Below are 28000 nucleotides of genomic sequence, written 5' to 3' on the forward strand. Positions count from 1 at the left end.
CAGTCGTAACAGAGGGGACCCAGGCTGGGCAGTCGGAGCAGAGGGGGCCCAGGCTGGGTAGTCAGAGCAGAGGGGGCCCAGGCTGGGCAGTCGGAGCAGAGGGCGCCCAGGCTGGGTAGTCGGAGCAGAGGGGGCCCAGGCTGGGCAGTCGGAGCAGAGGGGGCCCAGGCTGGGCAGTCGGAGCAGAGGGGGCCCAGGCTGGGCAGTCGGAGCAGAGGGGGCCCAGGCTGGGCAGTCGGAGTAGAGGGGGCCCAGGCCGGGCAGCTGGAGCAGAGGGGGCCCAGGCTGGGCAGTCGGAGCAGAGGGGGCCCAGGCTGGGCAGTCGGAGCAGAGGGGGCCCAGGCTGGGCAGTCGGAGCAGAGGGGGCCCAGGCTGGGCAGTCAGAGCAGAGGGGGCCCAGGCAGGGCAGTCGGAGCAGAGGGGGTCCAGGCCGGGCAGTAGGAGCAGAGGGGGCCCAGGCCGGGCAGTCGTAGTAGAGGGGGCCCAGGCCGGGCAGCTGGAGCAGAGGGGGCCCAGGCTGGGCAGTCGGAGCAGAGGGGGCCCAGGCTGGGCAGTCGGAGCAGAGGGGGCCCAGGCTGGGCAGTCGGAGCAGAGGGGGCCCAGACGAGGAACTCAGAGCAGAGGGGGCCCAGGCAAGGAACTCGGAGCACAGGGGGACCAGGCAGGGCATTTGGAGCAGAGGGGGCCCAGATGAGGCATTCAGAACAGAGGAAGCCCAGGCCCGGCACTCAGAACAGAGCGAGCCCAGGGGAGGCAGTCAGAACAGAGGAAGCCCAGGCGAGGCAGTCAGAACAGAGCGAGCCCAGGTGAGACAGTCGGAACAGAGCGAGCCCAGGTGAGACAGTCGGAACAGAGCGGGCTCAGGCGAGGCAGTCAGAGTATTTGGGGAGAGACTGTGTGATGGTGTGGGGAGCAGAGAGAGTGTGAGGGGGTAGGGAGTGCTTCACATTAATTCCTATGCCAGAGTTTATGTTATACACAAGTCTCCCATCCTTCTTGATCACACCATCAGGGTAACCTTCAGTTTCTTTCTCCCTCATCTGTTTAGCAACATTCTGCCAGAGGGCAGTGGTCAGGCATGCCCCTGTCCCCCTGGGGGATGTATTCACCTCTGCGCCTCTGATACGTTCTGCTTGCGAGGTGCATGTTGTGGGGGACCCGTCGTGGTTCACATTGGCGTGTCCTCACAGCCACATGAATGGCCAATCCAATGGGGAAGGCAATCAGGTGTAAAGGGCTGATAATGATATTTAAATCTATGAAAGTTGGGATCTCGATGTTCAAAGCAGGGGTGGGGACAATCGATTGGGGTAACCCCGCTGGTGTAAAAGCTGTGAGACTTTCCGATCCTGTCAGAATTCCAGCCCCCCACCCCCAAAAATAGGAGCAGAAAACTCCCCCCCCCACCGCCCTATTGTTTTGTAATCACGAGGAACTTAAATCCACAATTTCATAAAAAGTATTAAATGTATTTGCATTTTACTGCTTCATCTAATATCTCCGTAAAAGTGCTCACCATTAACAAAGAGCTCTTGATTGCAAAGCAGGCCTCAATAAAGGAATTCTAGAATCAAGAACCTCTCCTCAAATAATGTTATGGATTTAGATCACCCCTTGTTTTACTATTCTTGTTGTGATATTCTTTCTAACCCAACCACTCAGAAAATACTACAAATAATGAAAAATGTCAAATGCTAATTAGTTCTATCAGCAAAAAAGAAAACATCATATTCTGCCTCAGGTGGTTCTTAACACGCTTATGTTTGGTAAGAGTGACCACAGATACCATCGAGTAACAGACCAGGACTAAATTTGTTTCACCAGAGTAGATTTATGCCTTACCTCCTTCAAACCTTGGCTGTGACCTTTGAAAGTAGATTCCACGGTGTTTTATTTTTTTAGCGATAGTAAGCATGGGTGAGATTTATTATTCTCCTGTGAGTTAACTTGTCACGCCGATGGCATAAATCAGACAGCAAAATAAAAAATCATTTTCAGAGAAAGGAACAAGACAAATACATGGTGTAGCCTGGCTATGCAAGACAGGGCCTGGAAGGATCCATCTTAATACAGATAGAGATAAACCCTACAGCCCTCTTTGGGTCCTGGAGCAAATCCGTTGATGGACTTGCTGCTGAGGATTAGAATGTCTTTCACAGTCAGCGATAACTTGACACTTGGCATTCTTATCAGTCAATCAAAGACTGAATGTTGATTGCATCTTTGGTATCTAATAGGATATTATTTTTTCCATTATTTACAGGCACTCTTCCATGAATTACAGGAATAGTGTTAGACAAAGGAAATTACTCTCACACTTTTTATATGAGATGCTCTGATCCATAGTATTAAAGACAAAAGAGACTCTATTAGAGTTGCAAAAATTATGGAGGATGTGAAAGGTGGAAGGTGAAAGTGGAATGAGGTAAACTACATAATTCTCCTGTAGCTAAATATAAATTTAAAATGGAGAGACACCAGTCAACCTGATTGTTCCAATATTAATTTTGATAAACTTAATCCAGTAGCTTTAATGCAGGAAACCCATTGACATAGGCCATATACGGATTGTGTTCCAGTAAGTACAAGTAATGTGATGTCAATTATTAATTTTAAAAATTAATAAATCTCTGCCTGAGAACAAGATTACAGGTTGTAAGGGCAAATGTAGTCAGAGATAATCAGTTGAATTTAATGACCATTATAGCCTTGTTTATTTATTTTTTATTAGTGTCACATATCGGCTTACATAGACAGTGCAAAGAAGTTACTGCGAAAATCCCCCAGTTGCCACATTCCGGCGGCTGTTCGGGTACACTGAGGGAGAATTTCATATGGCCAATGCAACCAGCATGTCTTTCGGACTGTGGGAGGAAACTGGAGCAGCCAAAGGAAACCCACACAGAGATGGGGAGAACATGCAGACTCTGTACAGACAGTGACCCAAGCTGAGAATCGAACCCGGGTCCCTGGTGCTGCGACGCAGCAGTGCTGACCACTGTGCTGCCCTCTAGAAGCCCCGATGGGATAAAATGTCCATCAGGTGGTTAAATGCTTGCCTGAGGGGCTTTAGTGCCTTTAAAGGCAAAGCTCCCACCTGCAAGTGCTGCCAGCCCATCAGAAGGTCTGGAGTTCTACAGTCTCTGCAGTGACACTGGGACCAGTGGCCACTACTGGTACTCCAGGAAGCCAGAACAAATTCATAGAACCATAAGACATTACAATGTTAGGAAGAGGTATTCAGCCCATTATGTCTGCACTGGCTAAAAAAGAGGAGAAAAAAAGAAACCAGCCACTCATTCCAATCCTCCTTTCCAGCACCTGATCTGTAGCCTTGCAGGTTACAGCACTTCAGGTGTAGATTCAGGTACCTTTTTAAATGATTTGGGCATTTCAACTACTAATTCAGGCAATTAATTCCTGATGCTCCCCCCCCTACTTTTAGTTTAAAAAAACCCTTGTATCCCCTCTAATCCTCCCACCAATCACCTTAAATATATGCCCCTGGTATTTGACCTTCATGCTCAGGGAAACAGGTCTTTCCTGTGTACCCTTTCTAGGGTCCTCATCATTTTGTAAACCTCTATTAGGTACGTCCTCAGCTTCTTCTGTTCTAAGGAAAATGCCCCTAACTTATCCAATGTTTCCTTCTGGCTGCAATTTTCAAGCCCTGGAAATATTCTTGTAAATCTCCTCTATGCTATCTCCAGAGCAATTATGTCCTTCCTGTAGTGTGGTGACCAAAACTGTACCCAAATTTCCAGCTGTGGTCTAACCAACTTTTTATGCAATTCCAGCATTGCTTTTGTATTCAATACTTTCTCCAATAAAGGAAAGCATTCCAGATGTTTTCTTTAACACCTTATCCACCTGAACTGCCACCTTCAGGGACCTGTGAATATGCACGCCAAGGTCTCTCACTTCCTTTATGCCTGGTGATATCCTCCCGTTTCTTGAGCATTTTCCTACTTTGTTTGTCCTCCTCAGATGCATTATATCACGCTTTTCCCGATTGAATTCCATTTGTCACTTTTCAGTCATTGAGCAAGGTCCTGGGATTAGGAAAGTAAGGGTCAAGGTTGACAAGGCCACTCAGCCGAGCAGACTTTCCATGGGCTGCAGGTTGCTTGATGAAGAAGGTCTCCCCGGCCCTTCCCCAACCCACTCCACTGCCCCACCATCACTATCATGCCTGCAGGCTGTGGGAAGGTCATCCTTGCCCCTGCCTGTATTGGGTAGTGTCTGCCCCTGGCCTTCCCATCCATTCTTCACATCCCCACACATTATGGTTCATCCTCCCGATTCTACACCCTATTCCATTCTACTCTAGCTGCAAGAAAGTTTGTGTAATCTGTGCAGCTGAAATCATATGGGACTAAATTTTTTATTGTCAGTCACTGGAAAGGCTGCAAACTGGGCAGTTTGAGTGTGTGGGTTATGGGGTGTGGGGTGGGCATTGCCTGGGCCCACCTGCCTGCCATCGACTTCAGTGTTACGTGGGATAGGCTAGATCACCCACCACCACTATAATTGAGGCCCTTAAGTGGCCAAATGGCGGCGGGGAAACCCAGAAGGTCACCCTGCTCAAGCATTTGGTGGAAAAGGAGGGAGACACAACCGTCTAAAGTTCCCTGTCCAAATTAAGTGCCACTCCAAAGGTCTGCCCCTGTGGACACTCCATCCGCCACTGGCCTCATCATCAAGAGGCCCACTTCCCTCTCCCCATCTCTCAGGTCCTTTACTCCCTTCCCATCCAGAGTAACTAGTGAATGACCTCGCTCTGGGCTCCAGAAATTTAAATCGACCACTGCCTCCACTGGCGCAGCTGCCATCCAATCAGATTGGCTGGCAGTTCTCTTGAGGCGGGATTTCCATCCAAAAGCGGGACGGACGAGCTATATCCAGCCAATTGTGGCTTCTCAAAGCATTAAATGGCTGTGGGACTGCTATGATTGGTCGGTGTGCATTCCCGACTGAGTCTTTGGGGAGTGGGGTGAAAATACTAGTGTTCAAAAAGTCCTGTCAATGATTCCATCTGGAGAAAGTATCAATCAGATAAAATATTGCAGCCTTTAATCAGGATCTTGAGTTCATGTCACACTACATGTAACCCCCACCATTTGGCCTGGACTTGCAAAATCCTACTAACTGTCCTGGCTTGAGACAATTCGCACCTCTTTAACCTGAGATTATCCCTCTCTCCACTCGCACTGTCTGTACCTGTAAAGACTTGATTATCTGAAAAGACACGCATTCCAACCATTATCTTGCAATTGTGTCTTTGTCTATATATGCCGTGTTTGTGAAACTTACTTCTCCTTTCTCCTGATGAAGGAGCAGCACTCCGAAAGCTTGTGATTCCAAATAAACCTGTTGGACTTTAACTTGGTGTTGTGAGACTTCTTACTGTGCCTTCCCCAGTCCAACGCTGGCATCTCCACATCATTTGATTATGACTGAAGTTCAGGGAGAGATTTTCAGCAACTTTTCCTCAGGAATTAAATCAAGCTCGGGAGAGCAATTTATACATGCTCTTTGAAAAGGGCACATTTAATGACTGAAAGTACTTTCTCAATTCATAATTTGTTATGTTCTTGGACTATCTGTCAATCTATTTTACTCTTTGATTCACTCCAGCTCGCGCCTGAAACTAAAATAGATGATTATTTAAATGCAAAGGGTATTCCACAACATAAACATTCAAAACCAATGAAATTCACATGAAAACTAAATCCATTATTGATTTCTTCAACAAATTCTAATCCAAGTAATCCTAACATAATTGTGTCAAGGCCTTAGTGTAAATCGGATTTATGTTTGGAACATCTGCATCTGTATTCATGAATGTTTATGCATTTCTTCCTTTTTCTTCCTGTCAAAAATTAAAGCAATTTTTTTTTCTCAGTCCAGTGCATAAAGTTATGGAGCTAAATCACAAATTGTTGCCCCAAAGCTATGACTAATGCCAATATTCATTTGTGGAAATATAAAAGGGAATATTTTGTTTAGGCTCATTTTCTACCCAGGATTTGTCCACATGCTCATCAGCACAGGTGCCTGTAAGATTGTCTTCTGCTGCACATGTTTGGGATAACTGTCAGATCACCGGTGGATGACAAGTAGACCCCTGCCACCTTCTGACCTGTTTCAGAGAGGCACCATTCTACAGGCTCCTCAGGTGAGAGGCATGATGCCTGTTTAAGGCAGCTGCACACTACCTGAGAAAAATGGGCGTAAGTCCAAGAAACAGACCCTTTGCCGCCATTTTGTGCCTGGGAATAGGCAAAGTCCGGTGAGTCTTGCCCCTAATTTAAATTAACTGTTTAGTAGATCAGGAACTCAACATTTTGTTGGATTTTCTGTCAAACTGCCTCTAAAGTGAAGGCAGAAGGTAAGGTAATTCTCAAAGAAGTTCTGTCTCTGCATATCTGCAGTCCAACACGCACACTCTTGATCCAACCAATTTATTTCTTCCCAAATCGCCCAAAGATTTTCTATTTAGCAAATAATATAAAATGAACATATGTAAAAATAAGTTCATACTACACAACTTCCAAATGTAAATTTACTTATATCTGCATGCCCTGGGTCCAATAATTATTCACCACCTTCTAACCACGCTTCTCATGAAGCTAGCACTTCAGACCATCATGCAGTCCATGCGCCAACAAAATCGTACAGAGAAAATATCTACCCTGATTTCTTTCAAAGCTTTCTTGATGAGCGTTATTACTGAAGGGAGCCAGCAAATGACTCGAGAGGGCACAGATTTAAGGTAATTGGCAAAAGAAGCAAATGAGACATGAGGAGAAATCTTTTCACGCAGCGAGTAGTCAGGATCTGGAATGCGCTGCCTGAGAGTGCAGTGGAGGAAGGCTCAATCAAGGCACTCAAGAGGGAATTGGGTTGTTATCTGAAGAGGAAGAATGTGCAGGATTACGAGGATAAGGCGGAGAAATGGCACTTCGGAGACCCATGCAGACATGCTGGGCCGAATAGCCTCTTGTAGTGTAACAAGATGCAGTTACATAATAATATCAAAGAGAAGTAAAAAGGCAGCAGAATAAACTTACAATGGTAAAGCAAAAATATCACAACATGTTTGATGGTAAGTGTGGCAAAAAATCAACGGGGTGAAACTAATCCCTTGTCTAAATACTGCTGGTCGGACATTACAATAATTGAAAAGTAACCTTGCTAATTGTTCAGTTACATAGTTGAGGAGAATTGACAGCTAATTTTGATGTAGTCCAATTGCACTCCATAGTGCAATAGAAACTGTAACAAACCATTGAAATATTTTGAACAGATAGCTTTGAGTTTAATTTCAAATAGAATCATAGAATCCCTACAGTGCAGAGGAGGGCCATTCAGCCTATTAAGTCTGCACCAAATCTCCAACAGAGCCTCTTGCCCAGTAACCCCCCCACCCCCCACCTCACCCACCCCAATCCCTGCAACCTCACACATTTACTATGGCTAATCCATCTAAAATGCACACCTTGGGGCACTATGGGACAATTTAGCATGGCCAATTCACCTAACCTGCACATCTTTGGAGTGTGGGAGGAAACTGGAGCACGTGGAGGAAATCCGCGCAGACACGGGGAAAATGTACAAACTCCACACAGTCACCCAAGGCTGGAATTGAACCCAGTTCCTGGCGCTGTGCCGCCCATTATAGCCTTTTCTTTTCTTAATATCAATGGAAATGATTATTGGGTGGGGTGTGTATCAGGCAACCAATACAAAACTGGCAAATTTCCACCATTATGTATCTCAGTGCTTCTTTTCTGATTATCATTCCCATTAACTGTTGTTCACCATCAGTTGAATATGCTTCTGACAAAATATTACTTATACCTCTTTTGATAAGTTTGCAAAGTTGTATGTTGGTAAAGGATGAAAGGAGAAAAGTTTAAAGGGAATATTAGGGGGGGCTTCTTCACGCAGAGAGTGGTGGGAGTGTGGAATGAGCTGCCGGATAAAGTGGTAAATGCGGGGTCACTTTTAACATTTAAGAAAAACTTGGACGGGTTCATGGATGAGAGGGGTGTGGAGGGATATGGTCCAAGTGCAGGTCAGTGGGACTAGGCATAAAATGGTTCGGCACAGACAAGAAGGGCCAAAAGGCCTGTTTCTGAGCTGTAATTTTCTATGGTTCAATGGTTCTATAAACTTGTAAGCTAACAAACAGAACATTATCCATATTGGACTATAATTTGCAGTCAAAATAACTGACAGGCGAATAGCATCCAAAGTAATATCTGTTTGTTTTACCTTTGGAAGTTTATTCTGCTGCCTTATTTTTTCTCTTGCAACTGCATGCAAGGACGGATGCACAATTATATATGAATGTCCAAAAGTTGCTCTCTGAGGTGCACCATGGCATCTTGGTATCTGCCTCACCATTGAAATGCATTGAGTGGCATCAAATTGGTGTAGTTGTGCCGTAGATATGATTTAAAGTCATCACAGTTAAAGCTGGTCTGAAGTGACACAAGAAGACTGTTTTGGAGCAATTTAATGTCCATACATCTTTAATTAAGTCTGGGTTAGCTGTCAGAGATTCTTTCAATGATTGACTAATTATTAATTTCTGCCAATGAACCTCTCTGATGCTGAAGATGAATTATTGCAAGTGTGGAATCTTGTGGTAGAATATTTTAAGAATGTGAAACTTCAAATTAAAACCTTTTTTTAACTTTTCCTTTCGCTCTTGTTTCTGCCTCTCTCTTCATCTCAACTTCTTTATCTCATTATTCCTCTTAATGAACCTGGTTTGGCATTAGATTTAACCTACTTCCTTCTGATTTAACCTGATTTAAACTACTTCCTTCTCAGTTCTTCTGCTTTTATTTCACAATGTTCAGAGTTAAGACGATTCATAGTTGCTGGCCCTGTTTGTTCAGCTCTCAGATGCCTGGTTTTTCTCACCGCAAGCTTTTCACCTCACACTTCCATCAACTTGCAGTGCAAAATATCATCAAGCTTAAAAGGACAAGGGCAAGTTTAACTAACGGCAGATGCCACGAGATTTACTTCGATAGCAAATTATGGCCCATTAATCTTTTCAACTGACTGTCAATTCGGGGCCACCAATCCAATTTTGATTTAATACGTACTCATTTTTTTCCCCCACATTTCTGTCACAATCAATCATTCAAGAAAATGAAGAATTCACCAAACAATTCAAGCTGCTGTTCTCTAATTGTTTTATTATAACATATGGCCAGCAGTCTATTAACCTACAATGCTTCCATGACAGAAAAATGGATTTAGTCAATGAATTTATTTTACAGACAGAGACGCCTTATTTGTCTGATGCAGCATTATTCCATAATTCCGAGGAGATTTTTTGACAAGTATTTGCACTACATAAATTTTATTTCTGGCTGAACTTTTGTAAGCCGCCTTGGCTCCCTGTCATCCAAAGCACAGACAGTTATGATTACTAATTGGTCCATCTTGCCAACTTTTAATTGATACGCGCGAACTAGTTTTCTGTCCCGTATCCAAATGGAACAATTGGCTGCAAATGCTTCTCAAACTGTGAATGTTTGGAAAGCTAGTGTGAATTTCTCACAGCATATCATTAGCATCAGTGTTAATGATGACCTGATTTTCATATTGAGCCAAGTGTCTGTGTTTTTATAGGCCTTAAGTTTAATCACTTGACCATCTGTCTTGACAAAACCAAAGCTTTCCTTTTATTAACATAATTTTATCTTCCATCCTTTATAACTCTTGTTTCCTGGTGGATTTTGGTTGATTATGTATGTGCTGATTAGATGGAACACGAAATTGAATATTAATTGTTTCTTATGACGAAAACCCATTTAGAGACTGACAGCGAGCGGTTACTTTCATGGGGTAAAATTTCCTGTGTGCACTATGTGAAGCACAACTGTAAATATCATTTTCACAGATGGGTTTAGGCTTTGTTGAATCCTCCCCAGTAAGTTCACATCCGGAGGCTTTTAAGATTGTGCGTCGGTCTTTTAAAGACATTCGGATATTATTGAAAAATCCATACATGAGCAAAACTATTAGGAAATAATATCTAATTGATGTTTATTTAATCCTGCATGAGGAAGATGTTCCAAATGGGCAGCACGGTAGCACAGTGGTTAGCACTGCTGCTTCACAGCGCCAGGGACCCAGGTTTGATCCCCAGGTTGGGTCACTGTCTGTGTGGAGTCTGCATGTTCTCCCAGTGTCTGTGTGGGTTTCTTCCAGGTGCTCCGGTTTCCTCCCACATTCTGAAAGACGTGCTGGTTAGGTGCATTAGCCAGACTAAATTCTCCCTCAGTGTACCTGGAGTGTGACGACTTGGGGGTTTTCACAGTAACTTCATTGCAGTGTTAATGTAAGCCTACTTGTGACTAATAAATGAACTTTAACTTATTAGGTTACTATCCCTCTTGCATTAAATGTGGTGGTGGTACAATGCAAGCATTATTTGTACTGTGGTACATGTGAGTAGTCCATGGTTATTCTGACTGCTCACACTGTTATAGTGGGAAGTAATGGTCTCTGTGTACCTTAATGTTAGATTACAATTGGTAGGTCTTACCCCTGATTAAAAAAGACAGTTCAAACAGGAGCCTGTCAATTTTTCTTAACGAGAAGAAGCTAAATAAAGGACGCACATTTCCGCTCGTGAAAGTATCAAAAGCAAGAGGCACAGATTTAAAGAAATTTGCAAAAGAAGCAAAATCCATACGAGAAAACATGGTTTCATGCAGTGAGGGCTAGTGTCCTGAATGCACTGCCTGAGAGCATGGTGGAGGAAGGTTCAATCAAGGCATTCAATAGGTAATTAGATCCATCATTGTACAAGGAACAATGTGCAGGGTTATTCATAGAAACCCTACAGTGCAGAAAGAGGCCATTCGGCCCATCGAGTCTGCACCGAACACAATCCCTCCCAGGCCCTATCCCCATATCCCCACATATTTACCCGCTAATCTACGCATCCTGGGACACTAAGGGGTAATTTAGCATGGCCAATTAATCTAACCCGCACATCTTTGGACTGTGGGAGGAAATCGGAGCACCCGGAGGAAACCCACGCAGACACAGGATGAATGTGCAAACTCCACACAGACAGTGACCCGAGCCGGGAATCGAACCCAGGTCCCTGGAGCTGTGAAGCAGCAGTGCTACCGTGCCGTCCCGTGATGATTGATCCTTTAAGGGAAACACAACAGAGTAATGTTGACATGGCCTGTGCAACCAAGAATGGGTAATCACCCCAGGGGATAGAATCCTCTTAGACAGGAAGTATGTAGGGAGCACGCTGCAGTCATATATTAATAAATATATTTTGTGTTCAGTGATGAAAGAGCACCTTTACAATTACAGAGAGAAGGTGGGGGATTGGCGTTAAGCAAATTGCTCATTTGGAGAGCCAGTGCAGACATGATGCTGTGAATGGCCTCCTTCTGTGCTGTAAAAATTTAGTGACTCTGTGATTCTGTGGCAATGGATGCCAAATTGCAATTGAACTATGGCTAGCTCAGAACAAAACTAATGTTAAGAGTATTAATTGAAGATGATGTACAAGATTAGGCCGGCAATTGCAAAATTATACCTGGCATTGAGGGATGGGAGCAAGAAAATCATGGTTTACAACCTCTAATAGAAGATCATTTTAACAATGCCAGCAGCTATAAAAGTGTTTTCAGTTTGGCTATAATCCTAATAATAATATTAACAAGTCAGCGGCTCGGTGGCACTGTGGTTAGTGTTGCTGCCTCACAGTGCAAAGGACCCGTATTAGATTCCAGCCTTGGTTGACTGTCTGCGTGGGTTTCCTCCGGGTGCTCTGGTTTCCTCCCACAGTCCAAAGGTGTGCAGGTGAGGTGGATTGGCCACAGTTGATGGGCGGGGATAGGGCAGAGGGAAGAGCCTGGGCGGGATGCTCTTTCAGAGAGTTGGCGCAGACTCAATGGGCCAGATGGCCTCATTCTGCACCATGAGGATTCTATGGTTCTAAGTGGAATTTTCTGGCCGCACTCACCCCAGAACTGGAAAATCCCACCCGAGGTCAACGGACCTTTGCATTGTTCGCCTGGCGCCCACTCCGATTCCCGTGGTGGATGGGACGGGAAAATTCTCCCCCATATCTATAGCATATTGTGGGCGACATGGTGGCACAGTGGTTAGCACTGCTGCCTTGCAGCACCAGGGACATGGGTTCAATTCCCAGCTTGGGTCATTGTCAGTGCGGAGTCTGCACGTCCGCTCTGTATCTGCGCGCGTTTCCTCCAGCAGTTCTGTTTTCCTCTCTCAGTCCAAAAGATGTGCTGGTTAGGTGCATTGGCCATGCTAAATTTTCCCTCCGTATGCCTGAACAGGCGCTGAATTGTGATGACTAGGGGATTTTCACAGTAACCTCATTGCAGTGTTAGTGTGAGCCTACTTGTAACACTAATAAATTAATTAATTAATAAGCTACAGTGTTTACATTGGTCAACTTATTTTTCTAGGGCTCTGTCTGCCCATTCCAGTTGACTTTTCATGATCCTATTTAAAGAAGGGAATTATCACTTCATTCTGCCCAAAGTTCCCTCTACTGCCAACATCATATTAAACAGATTAACTGATTACTCATCACATTGCTGTTTGTGGAACATTATTGATGCAGAGTAGCTGTAATGTTTGCCTACAAATCAGTCCTTGCAGATGAAAGTAATTCATTGTACATGAAATGCATTGAAACATTCTGGAGGCATGACAAGAATATGCATCGGGTAACATTTATTATTCAAAATTATATTTAAATTAATTTACATGCAGGGGAAAGAATATCTGTGTCACAGAGCTGTCATTCTTCATTCTACGCTAGGATTTTACAAACATCGGCTGCGATTCTCCCAAATCGCTGAATTGGCGGGAAAACTGTTCTAGATCCCGACTGTTTTGCCAGTTCAACTTCTCACCCGAATCTCCCCACTCTGTGAACTGCAAAAGTCCCAATTGTGAATCTCACTAAAAACCCAGGAGGGCCTATTCGCGCTGGAGTCTGACAGTTCTGGAACTCTGCGCATGCGCAGTGGTCCCGATCTGTCAGTCTCCCCGTCTCGATCGCTGGCCAGTCCGGGACCCCCACAGTACTGCCCCGACAGCTGCCCCCCCATGGCCCAATCGCGGACCCCACAACAATTCCCGGGCCAGCCCTGACTAACCCCTGTCCCTGAGTGCCCCGATATCCAGCTCACCTCCCCCCAGCAGTGGCGATCACCCCCACCCCCCTCACCGCAGCAGACCCCGCCCCTCCTGCACTGACCCCTCCCCCCCCACGGGAGGCAGGCCCCCTGTAGCCCCCCAGCCTGCCCCAATCGCTGCAATTCCTCCACCCCAGACCGATCGCCATGCAGAGTGGCAGCGGGACCACCGCTAGATCACCCCTAGGCCCACCCCCCACAATATGCCCTGCCCCCTGGACATGGGCACTTTGCCCCTTGGGCAGTGCCAGGGGGCCACCCCCCCCCCCCCCCCCCCCCACTGCCCGACCCCCTGGGAGGCCCCGATTGCCCGCCCTTCATTCCGGCGGGATCTCCCGCTAGTTCCCTGAACGTGGGGTGATACTCAAAACCCTGCCGGAATGAAGTACTCCTGGCGGAGTGGGAGATTCACTCAGGACCGGTAAGTTCCAGATAATGAAATGTACAACAGATTGAAAACAGATTCAAATTACTTACTTGCCTTCCCGCCAGTTTCCAGTATGGACTGGTCTCCGACTGTTCTCCGGCTCTCGGAGATGCGCATGCATTGCCGGCGATGCGCATCTCCCACCCCGACTCGCCAGAAAAGTTGCGGGTCGGGATGGGAGAATCGCGGCCATCTTTTCCAAGGCTTAAGGAAGATCCAAATTTTGTGTCAAATGAGCAGCCCCGAGTCAGCAATTTGTTTTCATTTTTATTCATGTTCTCTCCCATTGGCCAATCTTACACAATCAAAAAAAGCCAAAATCGACCCTTTTGTGCAGCAAAATAAATTAGTTCTCTATTTCAAAGTAATATTTTTTTATCTGCCATGGTGGGATTCGAAACCGGGTTGAGTTTCTGGATTAATAGTCCAGTGAAAACACCACTCGGCCATCATGCAAATGAATATATTGTTCCATTATAGAAACAGAAAGTATTAAAACCTCAGCAGACCAAATCATGGCGCAGTTTGCTCATACATTGCTCAAGAGTTGAACATTGTGCAATGGCTAACAATGCTAACGCCCAGATACCACAATGTGGTGGTGCATGATTCAAAAGGACTGCCAGTTACCAAGCTAGTTGAGAAATGGGTTCAGAAGGATATCTTGGCATGTTATGGATGAAGAGAATGAGAATTGACTACCAAGAGACAAAAACAGATTGTGAATGTTTTTACAGGTGTGTAAGTAGGAAGAGATTAGCGAAAGTAAGCATGAGCCAATTAGAAATGGAGACAGATAAAATGATAGTGGGAATAAGGAAATGACAGAAGCATGAACAAATAGTTTTTTTAAGAATCTTATCTTCCTGGCGAGGAGGTGGAACATAAGTAATCAGTATAAGAAATAGTGCTGGAGAAAGTAATGGGGCTTGATGGGGACAAATCCCCTGCACCTGATGAACTGCATTGAAGATGTTAAAAGAGATAATGGGTGGAGTTTTCCAGCCCTTCCCGCTGGCGCTGTCTTCTGGTCCTGCCAAAAGTGACTACCCACGATGTGTTCCCCAACAACAGGATGTGCCACGCAAAACACTGGAGACATTGGCGGGACTGGAAGATCTAGTCTTCAGTCAATAGTGATCCACCTCTGCAACCAGAAAACACGCTGTGGTGGGGGAAGGGGTGGAGGGGAAACTTCAGCCCAGCGGATTAATTGGTTTTCATCTTCCAGAATTTTCCTGATTGTGAAACACTTTCCAAGGTTTAAAAAGTAGCAAACACAACCCTGCTATTTAAGAATGGGGGAGGAGGAATAATGGGGAACTGTAGACCAATTAGATTCAGATCAGTTATAAATGAAATGTTTGAATCCATTATTCGTGACGTGGGCACTTCAAAAAATCAAAATGTTATCAAGCAGAGTCAACATGGACTATGAAGGAGAAATCAGATGTGAAATTGTAACTGGTAATTCTCACTGGAGCAGAGGCGATTAAGAGGTGACCTTATTGAGATGTTCAAAATTATGAACAATTTTGACAGCGTAAAGAAGGATATTCTGTTTCCACTAGTTGGCCTGTCAGTGACTAAGGGTCACAATCCCAAGATGGTCAGCAAGACAGCCAAGAGTGAGATGAGAAGAAAAGTCATTACTCAGCCCAAAAAGGGCACGAACATAAAACATAGAACATTACAGCGCAGTACAGGCCCTTCGGCCGACCTGTGAAACCAATCTAAAGCCCATCTAACCTACACTATTCCAATATCATCCGCATGTTTATCCAATAACCATTTAAATGCCCTTAATGTTGACGAGTCCACCACTGCTGCAGGCAGGGCATTCCACGCCCTTACCACTCTCTGAGTGAAGAACCTACCTCTGACATCTGTCCTATATCTATCACCCCTCAATTTAAAGCTATGTCCCCTCGTGCTAGCCATCACCATCCGAGGAAAAAGGCTCTCACTGTCCACCCTATCTAATCCTCTGATCATCTTATGTGCCTCTATTAAGTCACCTCTCAACCTTCTTCTCTCCAACGAAAACAGCCTCAAGCCCCTCAGCCTTTCCTCATAAGACCTTCCCACCATACCAGGCAACATCCTGGTAAATCTCCTCTGCACCCTTTCCAAAGCTTCCACATCCTTCCTATAATGCAGCGACCAGAACTGTACACAATACTCCAGGTGCGGCCACACCAGAGTTTTGTACAGCTGCAACATTACCTCATGGCTCCAAAACTCAATCCCTCTACCAATAAAAGCTAACACACCGTACACCTTCTTAACAACCCTATCAACCTGGGTGCCAACTTTCAGGGATCTCTGCACATGGACACCGAGATCTCTCTGCTCATCCACACTACCAAGTATCTTACCATTAGCCCAGTACTCTGTATTCCTGTTACTTCTTCCAAAGTGAATCACCTCTCACTTTTCCGCATTAAACTCCATTTGCCACCTCTCAGCCCAGCTCTGCAGCTTATCTATGTCCCTCTGTAACCTGCAACATCCTTCCGCACTGTCTACAACTCCTCCGACTTTAGCATCATCCGCAAATTTACCAACCCATCCTTCTACACCCTCATCCAGGTCATTTATAAAAATGACAAACAGCAGTGGCCCCAAAACAGATCCTTGCGGTACACCACTAGCAACTGAACTCCAGGATGAACATTTCCCATCAACCACCACCCTCTGTCTTCTTACAGCTAGCCAATTTCTGATCCAAACCTCTAAATCACCCTCAATCCCATGCCTCCGTATCTTCTGCAATAGCTTACTGTGGGGAACCTTATCAAACGCTTTACTGAAATCCATATACACCACATCAACTGCTTTACCCTTATCCACCTCTTTGGTCACCTTCTCAAAGAATTCAATAAGGTTTGTGAGGCACGACCTACCCTTCACAAAACTGTTTTGACTATCCCTCATCAAATTATTCCTTTCCAGATGCTTATCAATCCTATCTCTTATAATCCTTTCCAAAACTTTGCCCACAACAGAAGTAAGGCTCACTGGTCTATAATTACCAGGGTTGTCTCTACTCCCCTTCTTGAACAAGGGGACAACATTTGCTATCCTCCATTCTTCTGGCACTATTCCTGTAGACAATGACGACATAAAGATCAAAGCCAAAGGCTCTGCAATCTCCTCCCTAGCCTCTCTGCAATCTCCTCCCTAGCCTCCCAGAGAATCCTAGGATAAATCCCATCCGGCCCAGGGGACTTATCTATTTTCATACTTTCCAGAATTGCTAACACCTCCTCCTTATGAACCTCAATCCCATCTAGTCTAATAGCCTGTATCTCAGTATTCTCCTCGACAGCATTGTCTTTTTCCTGTGTGAATACTGATGAAAAATATTCACTCGGCTGATCTCAATATTTAAATTGAATTTAAATGTGATTTAACTATTATTAGTGAGCCTGGGATGGAGGCTGGGGACAGGGGCCTGTCCCTTGGCCAGTGCCAGCCTAGCACCCTCAGTGATATGCAGGTTTGGGTGCCTGACAGATCTCTCTTTATGCATGTGCACAATGATGCCCTCTGGTGAAATCTGCCTGCTTTCGGGTGAGCTCAGGCCCAACTTCCCCCCCTCTACTGGTGGGAAACAGACAGATCTTGCTTCATTCTTTTGCTCTGAGTGTGGCAAGATTGGATTTTTAACTCGCCCAAAAAAACGATGCGATTCTCTCCCATTTTCATGCTTGTTCAGAACTTAGAACCTTTTTGGTAAGATCGCCCCAGGGTCTTGGATATCCCCACAATGTGAAAGACATGATACAAATGCAAGTTATTTCTTTGGCGGCTTTGTTTGTATAATGTATTCATGGAAACAATTATTTTTATTACAAGCGCAAAATAATCAACTTGGGAGAAAATGTGAAACTAAGGGCCTGATTTTACCAAAACTTCGCACCCGAAAACGGGCGCAAAATCGCGGTAAAGTTGGGCGTTGGGCCTATACCGCGATCTGCACCCGATTCCGAGCAGCTTTACCGACACCCGATTCGGGCGCGGGTCCGGCCCGTGCCCGAATTGGGCGGCCCGATGATTAAAATGCATTGGCATGCATTTAAATCGACTTAATGAACCGTGTGCCCAACCCTACCGCCAAATCCCACTTTACCGTCTTCCGGCCCGTTCCGGATCCGCGCTTTTAGCGACCGGCAGAATAAAAGTCCGAAGCGGATTTCCATTCTGCAGAGGGACCTCCGAAGCCCATCCCCCTCGACCATCCTTCGCGGACCCCCCCATTAACCACCCTGGCAGACCCCCCCCCCGGATCAGACCCCCCTGGGAAGCAGGCCCCCCCGGCAGACCCCCCCCACCCCAGGACCGGACACCCCTGGGAGGCAGGCCCCCCTTGGCAGAGCACACTCCCAACCTACCTCGATTGCTGGTCTCCCTCCACCATCCTCCCATTAGCAAGATAAGCTGTGTGTTCCTCAGTGATGTTTAGCAGCCGTTCCAGTTGGGTTTTGATTTCACTTCGAACATGCTGTTCTGGAGACCGTGATTTCCAGTAGAACCACCTTTCTTGCCAATCTGGCCCCACCATATCATGAATTACAGATTCAGTATCTCGAAGACGGGTTTGCAAGGTTTCTTCCAGGAAATGGATAGCTGCATCCCACTGCTGTTTGTCAGATATGGGACGATCTTCTGAAGCATTGTGCTGGATGTCTCGCAGACTGTCTTCAGCCTGCTCATCCCATCTGTGACGTTTTATACTTTCATCTTTAACAGCATGTTTTAGTTTATCAAAGATATCATCATGGTCCTTCCCTTTGTGCTCTGACATAAATCGAGCAAATTCATCCTCCAGGGTTCCCCAAGCAACCTCTACTGCTTTGTGAGGCAACTGTTTGTCAGTCCACCGCTTGAGCTTGATGTCCACTGTGGTATTGAATGTGCCTGAATTCACAGACTGGGCAGCAGGAAGGTAAATATTCTCTATCACATGTGTAGAGACTCTTTCCCACAGTTTCCTTTGCAGAATCTCTTCTCAGTGTTTTGGAGTAACCTGACCTAAGCTGATCACTTCATCCAGAATTCCATTCTTTGCCTTCTCGCATAGTTCATTTCTGTCGAATTCCCTCAGCCGAGGATAGTTGTTCTTCCATTCAGTTTCAAGGTTGAAGTGAGTAGCTTTAAATGCATCAGCCTGTTGTTCCACAGACTCGCGCACCATCTTCCAGAAACAGTCTGAAACTGCTGGGCTCAAGTTCTGAGTTGTCACTTGATGTGCTTTCAGCATCCCTGTCTTCAACAATTTTGAATTCTGAAAGAACTCTCCTTCATAATCTTTTATGGAATCAATACCTTCATTGGTGTTGCCTCTACCGGTAACAACTGCAAAGTAACCCAAAGCCTTCATTGGAAACAACTTGCCTTCCACAATCTGTTGAATTCGACTTGGACTGGCTAGGTTTTTCTCAGCTCGATCCACTTTGGTCAACACAAAGATGGTCCTTCTGCCTTGTGGGTCCATCTGGCTCACCAAGTCAGTTACAATACTGACGTACAGCATCTACTGAACCATCTTGGATACAAAGGATAATGAATGGTACTGGTCGATCTTCCTGGTGTCAACTGTACTGTAACACCAGGAATGGCTGCCGACACCAAGGATATAATTTCTAGCATAAGCAAGGCTTACATGCAGAACCCTAATGCCATTATCCTTTGTGTTATCCCACCCCCTCCCCCAGAGGATGATCCGTCACGCCCCCTCTCCTCCTCCCACCATCACTATCACCCACCTGCCCCCCCCCCCCCCCCCCCCCAACCCCCTTGCCCCCGCCAGATGATCTGGGTCAGAGAGCCGCTCTCTCTGCTTTTTTCTCCCCGCCCGGGCGCACTGCTTCAGATTTTTTTTTGAACTGCGCATGCGCAGTTCAGAGCTCCAATCAGTCCGGCAGCGCTAAGCCCCGCCCACTGCACGGTTCGGACTGGAGCCGGCAAAAGGCGTATGGGCGCGCTGCAAAGAGGATTCCAGGCTCGGATCTATTTGACGCCCAGATTCGGCACTTAGACTCAAAATGGTAAAATCAGGCCCTAAGTTTATAAATATTTTGGTACCAGCACAGCCAAAATATTTACAATGCAAACAGCTTGAAATAGCGTCTCCAGTTAATCCCACAGTCAACCACTTGAGGTCATGCAAAATTCGACTGCCTGTGTCCAAACATGTATCAAGCCAAGTTCACCCATCACTTCTCTGTTCTTTGACCCATATTGGCTCCCAGTAAGTAACATCTCGATTTCAAAAACCTCATCCATGTTTTCCATCCCTCTGTGACCTCGCCCCTCCCTATTTCTGTCATTTCCTCCTGCTCTACAACTCTCCTAGATACCTACGCTCCTCTAATTCTGGCCTTTTTAGTAAATGCGATTTTAATTGCTCCATCATTGATGGTCATGCTATCAACCACCAGGCGCTAAGCTCTGGAATTCCCTCCCTAAATCGCTCTGATTCTCCACCTTATTTTTCTCCTGGCTCAAGTTTTAGGACATCTACCCTAGCATCTCTTTGGCTTATTGTCCAATGTTGTTTGATAATGCTCCAGCCTGTAGGCATGTTGGGGGTGATTCTCCAGGTTTGTTAGCTGCTGGTGAGAATGGCGGTGACCAGAGAATAGGGCAAAAAATTGGGTTTGGCGGCTGGTGGCATCAATTGGGTTGCAGTGCTCCTGACCCATCCTGGCGATCCCAATCGGAGTGCTCACCCTTAGCAACAAGATAATTATGCAAACCCACTAATTGTAATACAATTAGTGGGTATGACGGCCCATTCACCAGCTTCCCCCGCCACTCATCCAGCTCCCCCAGCAGGAACTGCACCGGACGGCCTTTGAAGATGGTAATCACCAATGTAGACATGGTGTGCTGGAGGGTCAAGGGGAGCACCACCAATCACTCAGAAAAGAGGGGAATCCCCCCTTCACTCCACCAGTCAAATTACAGGTCAGCACCCCCCCCCCCCCTCACACATCACACACACACACAAACACACAGCCATTAGGGTGACCCTGACCCCCTCCCCACCCCACTCAGCCCCCTCTCCCTCAGGTGCCCCCTCAGGCAACCCCCCACAGTTGAGAACGAAACTCCCCCCAAGTGAAATTGACATCCCCTCTATGACAGAGGACTTCAAAGGGGTTTGCTCACACCTGCAGCTTCTGACTGGGAGAAAGGGAAATCTCTGATACAGAATGGAGTGCTGCAGTGATTTAAAATCTTGCCAGGTGACCAGGGGACATGGAGATTAAAATGACAGGCCATTTGAAAAGTTTCACAGCTGACAGGCAGGGATGCAAATGTTGATCACAGGGCTGCCTGAAATCACCATGCCAGGGGTGATCTTCAGATCTGTCAGGGATACATGGGGCAGCTCAGCCACAAGACTCTCTTTCCCCCAGCCTGAGCCCACCCAACCCCACTTTGGGGGACCTTCCCTGTCCAGCCTGGCAGCAGCAGCAGGGCAAATGCCCACTGGACCTACCTCCTGGACCACCCTCAGGGTCCAAAGTGCCAGAACACGATGTCGGTGCCAGGAGCAGTGCACCATTGCCACTGCCAGGGCACAGGGCTTGATGGGGTCTGAGTGGGGAATTGGGCTGATTAGGGGTCTGTGTAGGAAAGAGGTCTGAGTGGTGGTCTGAGTGAGGGGGACTGAATGGGAGTCTGAGTGGAGAAGGGGGGCTGAGTGAGGGGTTGAGTGGATTGGGAAGATTTAACAGAGTTTTCCCTTCCTCTCAGTCAGAAGCTGCAGATGTGAGCAAACCCCTTTGAAGTCTTCTGTCAGAGAGGAGATGTCAATTTCACTTGGGGGGACTGAATGGAACATCTCAGTAGGGAACGGGATGAATGGGGACTCAGTTAGGGGGTTGAGTCACTCTCATGCCTGCATGGTGTTAGGTGAGGAGGGGGAATCTGACCTGTTATTTGTGGGTCAGGGGGATTATGCCCAGGCAGGCAGGTAGTGACTGAGCAAATCAGTCGCCGGGTCCGGATGGGATGTACCCCAGGTTACTATGGGAGGCGAGGGAAGAGATTGCAGAGCCTCTGGCGATGATCTTTGCGTCGTCGATGGAGACGGGAGAGGTGCCGGAGGATTGGAGTATTGCGGATGTGGTTCCTATTTTCAAGAAGGGGAATAGGGATAGCCCAGGAAATTACCGACCGGTGAGTCTAACCTCAGTGGTTGTAAAGCTGATGGAGAAGATCCTGAGGGACAAGATTTATGAGCATTTGGAGAGGTTTAGTATGCTCAAGAATACTCAGCATGGCTTTGTCAAAGGCAGATCGTGCCTTACGAGCCTGGTGGAGTTCTTCAAAAATGTGACTAAACACATTGACGAAGGGAAAGCGGTAGATATGGTTTATATGGATTTTAGCAAGGCATTCGATAAGGTCCCCCATGCAAGGCTTCTAGAAAAAATGAGAGGGCATGGGATCCAAGGGGCTGCTGCCCTGTGGATCCAGAACTGGCTTGCCCAAAGGAGGCAGAGAGTGGGTATAGTTGGGTCTTTTTCTAAATGGAGGTTGGTCACCAGTGGTGTGCCCCAGGGATCTGTTCTGGGACCCTTGCTGTTTGTCATTTTCATAAATGACCTGGATGAGGAAGTGGAGGGATGGGTTGGTAAGTTTGCCAACGACACGAAGGTTGGTGGGGTTGTGGATAGTCTGGAGGGATGTCAGAAGTTACAAAGGGACATAGATATGATGCAAGACTGGGCGGAGAAGTGGCAGATGGACTTCAACCCAGATAAATGCGTAGTGGTCCATTTTGGCAGGTCAAATGGGATGAAGGAGTACAATATAAAGGGAAAGACTCTTAGTACTGTGGAGGATCAGAAGGACCTTGGGGTCCGGGTCCATAGGACTCTAAAATCGGCCCCGCAGGTGGAGGAGGTGGTTAAGAAGGTGTATGGTCTGCTGGCCTTTATCAATCGAGGGATTGAGTTTAGGAGTCTGGGGATAATGATGCAGCGATATAAGACCCTCGTCAGACCCCAACTGGAGTACTGTGCTCAGTTCTGGTCGCCTCATTACAGGAAGGATGTGGAAAAGATTGAAAGGGTGCAGAGGAGATTTACAAGGATGTTGCCTGGATTGAGTGGCATGCCTTATGAGGACAGGCTGAGGGAGCTTTCTCCTTGGAGAGATGTAGGATGAGAGGAGACCGAAGGAGGTATATGAGATGTTGAGAGGCATAGATCGGGTGGACTCTCAGAGGTTTTTTCCCAGGGTGGAAATGGCTGCTATGAGAGGACACAGGTTTAAGGTGCTGGGGGGTAGGTACAGGGGAAATGTTAGGGGGAAGTTTTTCACACAGAGGGTGGTGGGCGAGTGGAATCGGCTGCCGTCAGTGGTGGTGGAGGCAAACTCAATAGGGTCTTTTAAGAGACTCCTGGATGAGTAAATGGGACTTAATAGGATGGAGGGTTATAGGTAGGCCTAGAAGGTAGGGATATGTTCGGCACAACTTGTGGGGCCGAAGGGCCTGTTTTGTGCTGTAGTTTTTTTATGTTTCTATGTTTCTATATCCCTCTCCCTCCAAAGTGATGCACTCACCTGACCTCCTCTGGCATATCATAAATTTTTAAATGGTTGCCCTTGACTTCCAATCTCTGAAGAGTCATACCCAGGTGGTACCCCAGAAGATGAGCAAGAATTCCCCATGTAAGAGTGGCATGGACATTGCCCAGGAAGTTCACATTTCCAATGGCAATGACCCTATACTGGGTACAATCCGATACTCCAGTTCCAATTGGAAATTTCAATTTCCAGGGTGCACACCTTGGAAGACCATTTGGGTTCCACACCGGTGTGGCCTCACGCCAACGTGACTGGACTTTCTTATGAGGGAGCGAATTCAGATACAGGGGCCTGATAATGATGTGTTAATATATGGAAACGATGTTCCAGATATTGACCATCGGGAAACCCGTTACGCACTGGCGGCGGCAGGGGAATGAGGGAAGAATCATGTTTCGGATGTCTCACAGGACTTTCCACTCCTGACCCCAATACCGCCTGGTGAAAATGGAAGCAGAAAATCTCAGCCAATGAAGTTATTTTAGGAGGTTATACACGGGTTTTAGTTTTCAATTTGAAATATGAGAGTTATTTTTAGGGAACAAGAAGTTGTCACTATAATTTATATATTTTTTTCTCTTTAACAGCATTCCCTACCTGTACTCCACTCACTCAGTTCACCTGTAATAATGGAAGGTGCATCACCGTTAAATGGCGTTGCGATTCAGGTAATACAATAAAGTGCAAATGATAATTCTTCAATGGTATTTTATGCACCATCTCTTTTTTGTCCACAATGAAGTGAAGATTGAAGTGCTACATTTATTTTGTTAGATGGCTATTTTTTTTTAAGGGTGGTATTTTCTTGCTTTATCGGGTAATGAGAGATAGAACAGATATAACAACTTATTCATAATTTTATCATAGATTTTTAAATGGTTGCCCTTGACTCCCAATCTCTGAAGAGTCATACCCAGGAGGTACCCCAGAAGATGAGCAAGAATTCCCCATGTAAGAGCGGCATGGACGTTGCCCAGGAAGGTCACATTTCCAATGGCAATGACCCTATACTTGTATAATCCGATACTCCAGTTCAAATTGAAAACTTCAGATGGTTTCAACTATGTTACCAGAATAGTTACCCAGGAAAGATTAGAAGAGTTAGAATCATAGAATCCATAAAATCTCTACAGTGCAGAAAGGTAGATTCGGCCCATCGAGTCTGCACCAAGTCTTTGAAAGAGCATCCCACCCAGGCCCTCCCCTCCGCCCTATCCCTGCAACCCTGCACATTTATCATGGCTATTCCACCTAACATACGTATCTTTGGACACGAAGGGGCAGTTTAACATGGCCAATCTATCTAACCTGCATTACCTCTGATAGTACTAACCCCACTACCACAGATGCCCCTACATACCCCTGGAGCTAAGCTCCCCTTCCACTCCCCCTCCACAACTCCCCCATCGCACCCCTACCCTCTGATTCCTGACTCATCCCCACCACCCTGGCTAACCCACCCAACTACACAACTGGTCACCCCCCATCCCCTCCCAACCATCCCCCTCTTACCCACTTATCTTATACATTTACCTTATCTATGGCTTCTCAAAGTAGCCAAACTTTTAAACTTAACTGCTTGATGGCAGCTGGTGCTGTCAAAAATGGGGTCATTGCGTCACTTCCCCTGACACTGTTGCACTTGGCAGAAGGCCCCAGGAACCCACTGCATTGCACTGGGACGGAAGGTTGGGCAACAAAGGTCCAGCTACATTCTCACGCAAGTGAAAAGGAGAAGAATGGCATTCCAACTGTGGTTGCCGCTCCTCACACGGTTCTGGCCGAGTGACGGTACATTTTAAAATGTATTTTCCAGTGTAGAATCATAGAGTCATAGAGGTTTACAGCATGGAAACAGGCCCTTCGGCCCAACTTGTCCATGCTGCCCCTTTTTTTAACCCCTAAGCTAGTCCCAATTGCCCATGTTTGGCTCATATCCCTCTATACCCATCTTACCCATGTAATGGACATTTGATATCAGGGTTCAAAGGGTTAAGTTATGAATACAGATTGCGTGCATTTGGCTTGTATTCCCTTGAATTTAGAAGATAGCGGGCTAATTTAATTGAGGTGTTTAAAACGATAAAAGGATCTGATGGGATAGACACTGAGGAAATATTTCCTCGGATGGGGGAATCAATAGTGATGGGACATAATCTTAGAATTTGAGCTGAGCCACTGAGAAGAGAAATAAGGAAGGACATTTTTCACACAAAGGGTGGTAGAGATCTGTAGTTCTCTGCTCCCAAATTTTGTGACTGCTGGTTCAATTTAAATTTTCAAGACCGAGATCAACATTTTTACTAGGTGAAAATATCAAGGGATGTGGATCAAAGGTGGGTAAATGGATTTGCGATATAGATCAGCCCTGAACTAATTGAATGGCAGAACGAGGAGGATGCTGAATCGCCTACTCCTGTTCCTATGTTCTGAGATGTGGAAGCAGCATGAGCTTCATGTTATGAGCAGAATACAAAAGCAGGAAGGCAATGGCACCTTCATATCGAACCTTGATTAGGCCACACTGTGTGAGCAGTACCGCTCTCCAGGCTACAAGAAGAATAGAGAAGGACTGTGGGAAGTGCAAACAAGAATTAGAAGGGTGTAACTAAAACTGAAAAGATGCTACCATCAGGAAAGGTTCAATAGGCTTGGGTTTTTTTCTTTGAAAAATAGCAAACTAAGGGGATGCTTGCTTGTTGTTTTTTTTTTAAATCACAGGGAGTGAACATGGACCAATTGGATTATTACTGTGTTGCAGATTCTATGCAATTGTATGATTTAAATCATTTTCAAAATGATACTTGAAATCTCTGAAAGAAATTCTTACAAGTTGGAAACATTTTAAGTGTCATGATCACACATATAGAATCAACAACATAGAAGAAGGCCATACTGTTGAAGGCGGAAAGGTGGTGGCTTTCCAGTACGCCCTTGCTCACGTCCTTCCCATCTCCAAACTCGCCACCAGTGAGGGCAGAAGATTCTGCCCCAAGACTAATCAAATTGCAAGGGATTTTATGGTGCAACTTCATCCCTGATAGCTACTGTCCATGATGCAAAAACCACTGATCATTTAAAAATGAAATGATAGTTACACCAAGTTACTAGCTCCGGTTTCCCCTCTCAGTCTGAAAGATGTGCTGGTTAGGTACATTGGCCATGCTAAATTCTCCCTCAGTGTACCCGAACAGGCGCCGGAGTGTGGCGGCGCGGGATTTTCACAGTGACTTCATTGCAGTGTGAATGTAAGCCCACTTGTGACACTAATAAATAAACGACAAGATTCCCTCAGAATCCATAAAATTCCCACAATGCAGAAGAAGGCCATTTGGCCCATCGAGCCTGCACTGACAACAATCCCACCCAGGTTCTATCCCTGTAACTCCATGTATTTGCCCTGCTAATCTCCTTTATACTAAGGGACAACTTAGCATGGCCAATCAACATAACTCGCACATCCTTTGAGTGTGGGAGGAAACCCGAGCACCCGGAGGAAACCCACGCAGACATGGGGAGAATGTGCAAACTCCACACAGGCAGTGACCCCAGGCCGGAATTGAATCCAGGTCCCTGGCACTGTGAGGCAGCAGTGCTAACCATTGTGCTGCTGTTCTGCTTGGAATTATCAACTATTCCAATAGTTTATACTACTAAGGATGATGCTAAAACATAACCCAGAAGATCGTAGGTTTGAAATCTTGTTTGTACTGACTTAGCTCTTCTTGGCCAGGGCATATTTAATTTCATTGAATTGTCCTCAAGCCTCTCCAGCAAAAAGGAAATTACTGCAAATTAGCTTGCATGTGTCCAAGTATTGAGTGAGGACAGGTTTGGAGTAGATTGTGATGTCTTAACATGAAACAGCCTGCATTCTAGGGTTACAAATGAAAAATAAACAGGTGGACAAGATACAGGATGATTGTTGTCACTTATGTAACCTTGCCTCAACAAAGCCAAGAAGATAACTTTTTCTAAACTTGTTGCCAACTTGCATGACTCCTGTAACTGCTATTCTTCATGGGATTCAGTGCTGATAGCCATTCAGCATTTTTATTAACCATCTGTGGCCTATGATTGGAAACTTGGTGAGGGTACTTTTCATATTGTTGCATTTGTTACAGATGATGATTGTGAGGATGGCAGCGATGAGGTGGGCTGTTCTCCCTCCTGTACCAACACGCAGTTCAAATGTAACAACGGCCGGTGTGTTCCTGAGCACTGGATCTGTGATGGTGACAATGACTGTGGCGATTTTAGTGATGAAACTCACGCTAATTGTACAGAACCAGGTGTGTGTGCTAAATGGCTGGAATTGTACATGGTGAAAAGCTGTATTATCGAGGGACAAATCAGAAATATGTAAAAACACTCTCTGTGATACAAATGATGTCATGTACTTGCCTCTCCCAAAAAGTTAAATTACATTTCCTTTGTGTTGCACCAGAAACAGAACAGAAGCAATGTCACCACAAATATCATTTTAGCAAAACCCAAGTCACAAGCCCGTACACAAAAATTATCAAAGTTAAAAGCATAGTGTACTTGGATTCCCAGAAGGCATTTGACAAGATGCCATGCAAAATAAGACCTCATGGTATACATATTAGCAAGCATCGAAGATTGGTTAAATACCAGGAAGCAGAGAATCAGGATAAGTGATATTATGGTTGACAATAAGTAATGAGTGATGTGCCGCAGGAATCAATGCTGGGGTCTAACTATTTAC

The 28000-nt window shown here is 45.9% G+C and overlaps 1 protein-coding gene across 1 annotated transcript in view; it reads left to right on the forward strand.

Annotated features, from left to right (window-relative positions):
- Positions 1–28000, forward strand: part of LOC144504127 (low-density lipoprotein receptor-related protein 1-like) — a 1391705-nt gene that overhangs the window by 694645 nt on the left and 669060 nt on the right. The window contains exons 20-21 of the mRNA XM_078229303.1: positions 23859–23939; positions 27396–27563. Of these exons, the coding sequence (XP_078085429.1) occupies positions 23859–23939; positions 27396–27563 (249 nt within the window). The remainder of the gene's footprint in view (positions 1–23858; positions 23940–27395; positions 27564–28000) is intronic.

Source organism: Mustelus asterias, chromosome 14 (genome assembly GCF_964213995.1).
Source record: "Mustelus asterias chromosome 14, sMusAst1.hap1.1, whole genome shotgun sequence".
NCBI lineage: Eukaryota > Metazoa > Chordata > Chondrichthyes > Carcharhiniformes > Triakidae > Mustelus > Mustelus asterias.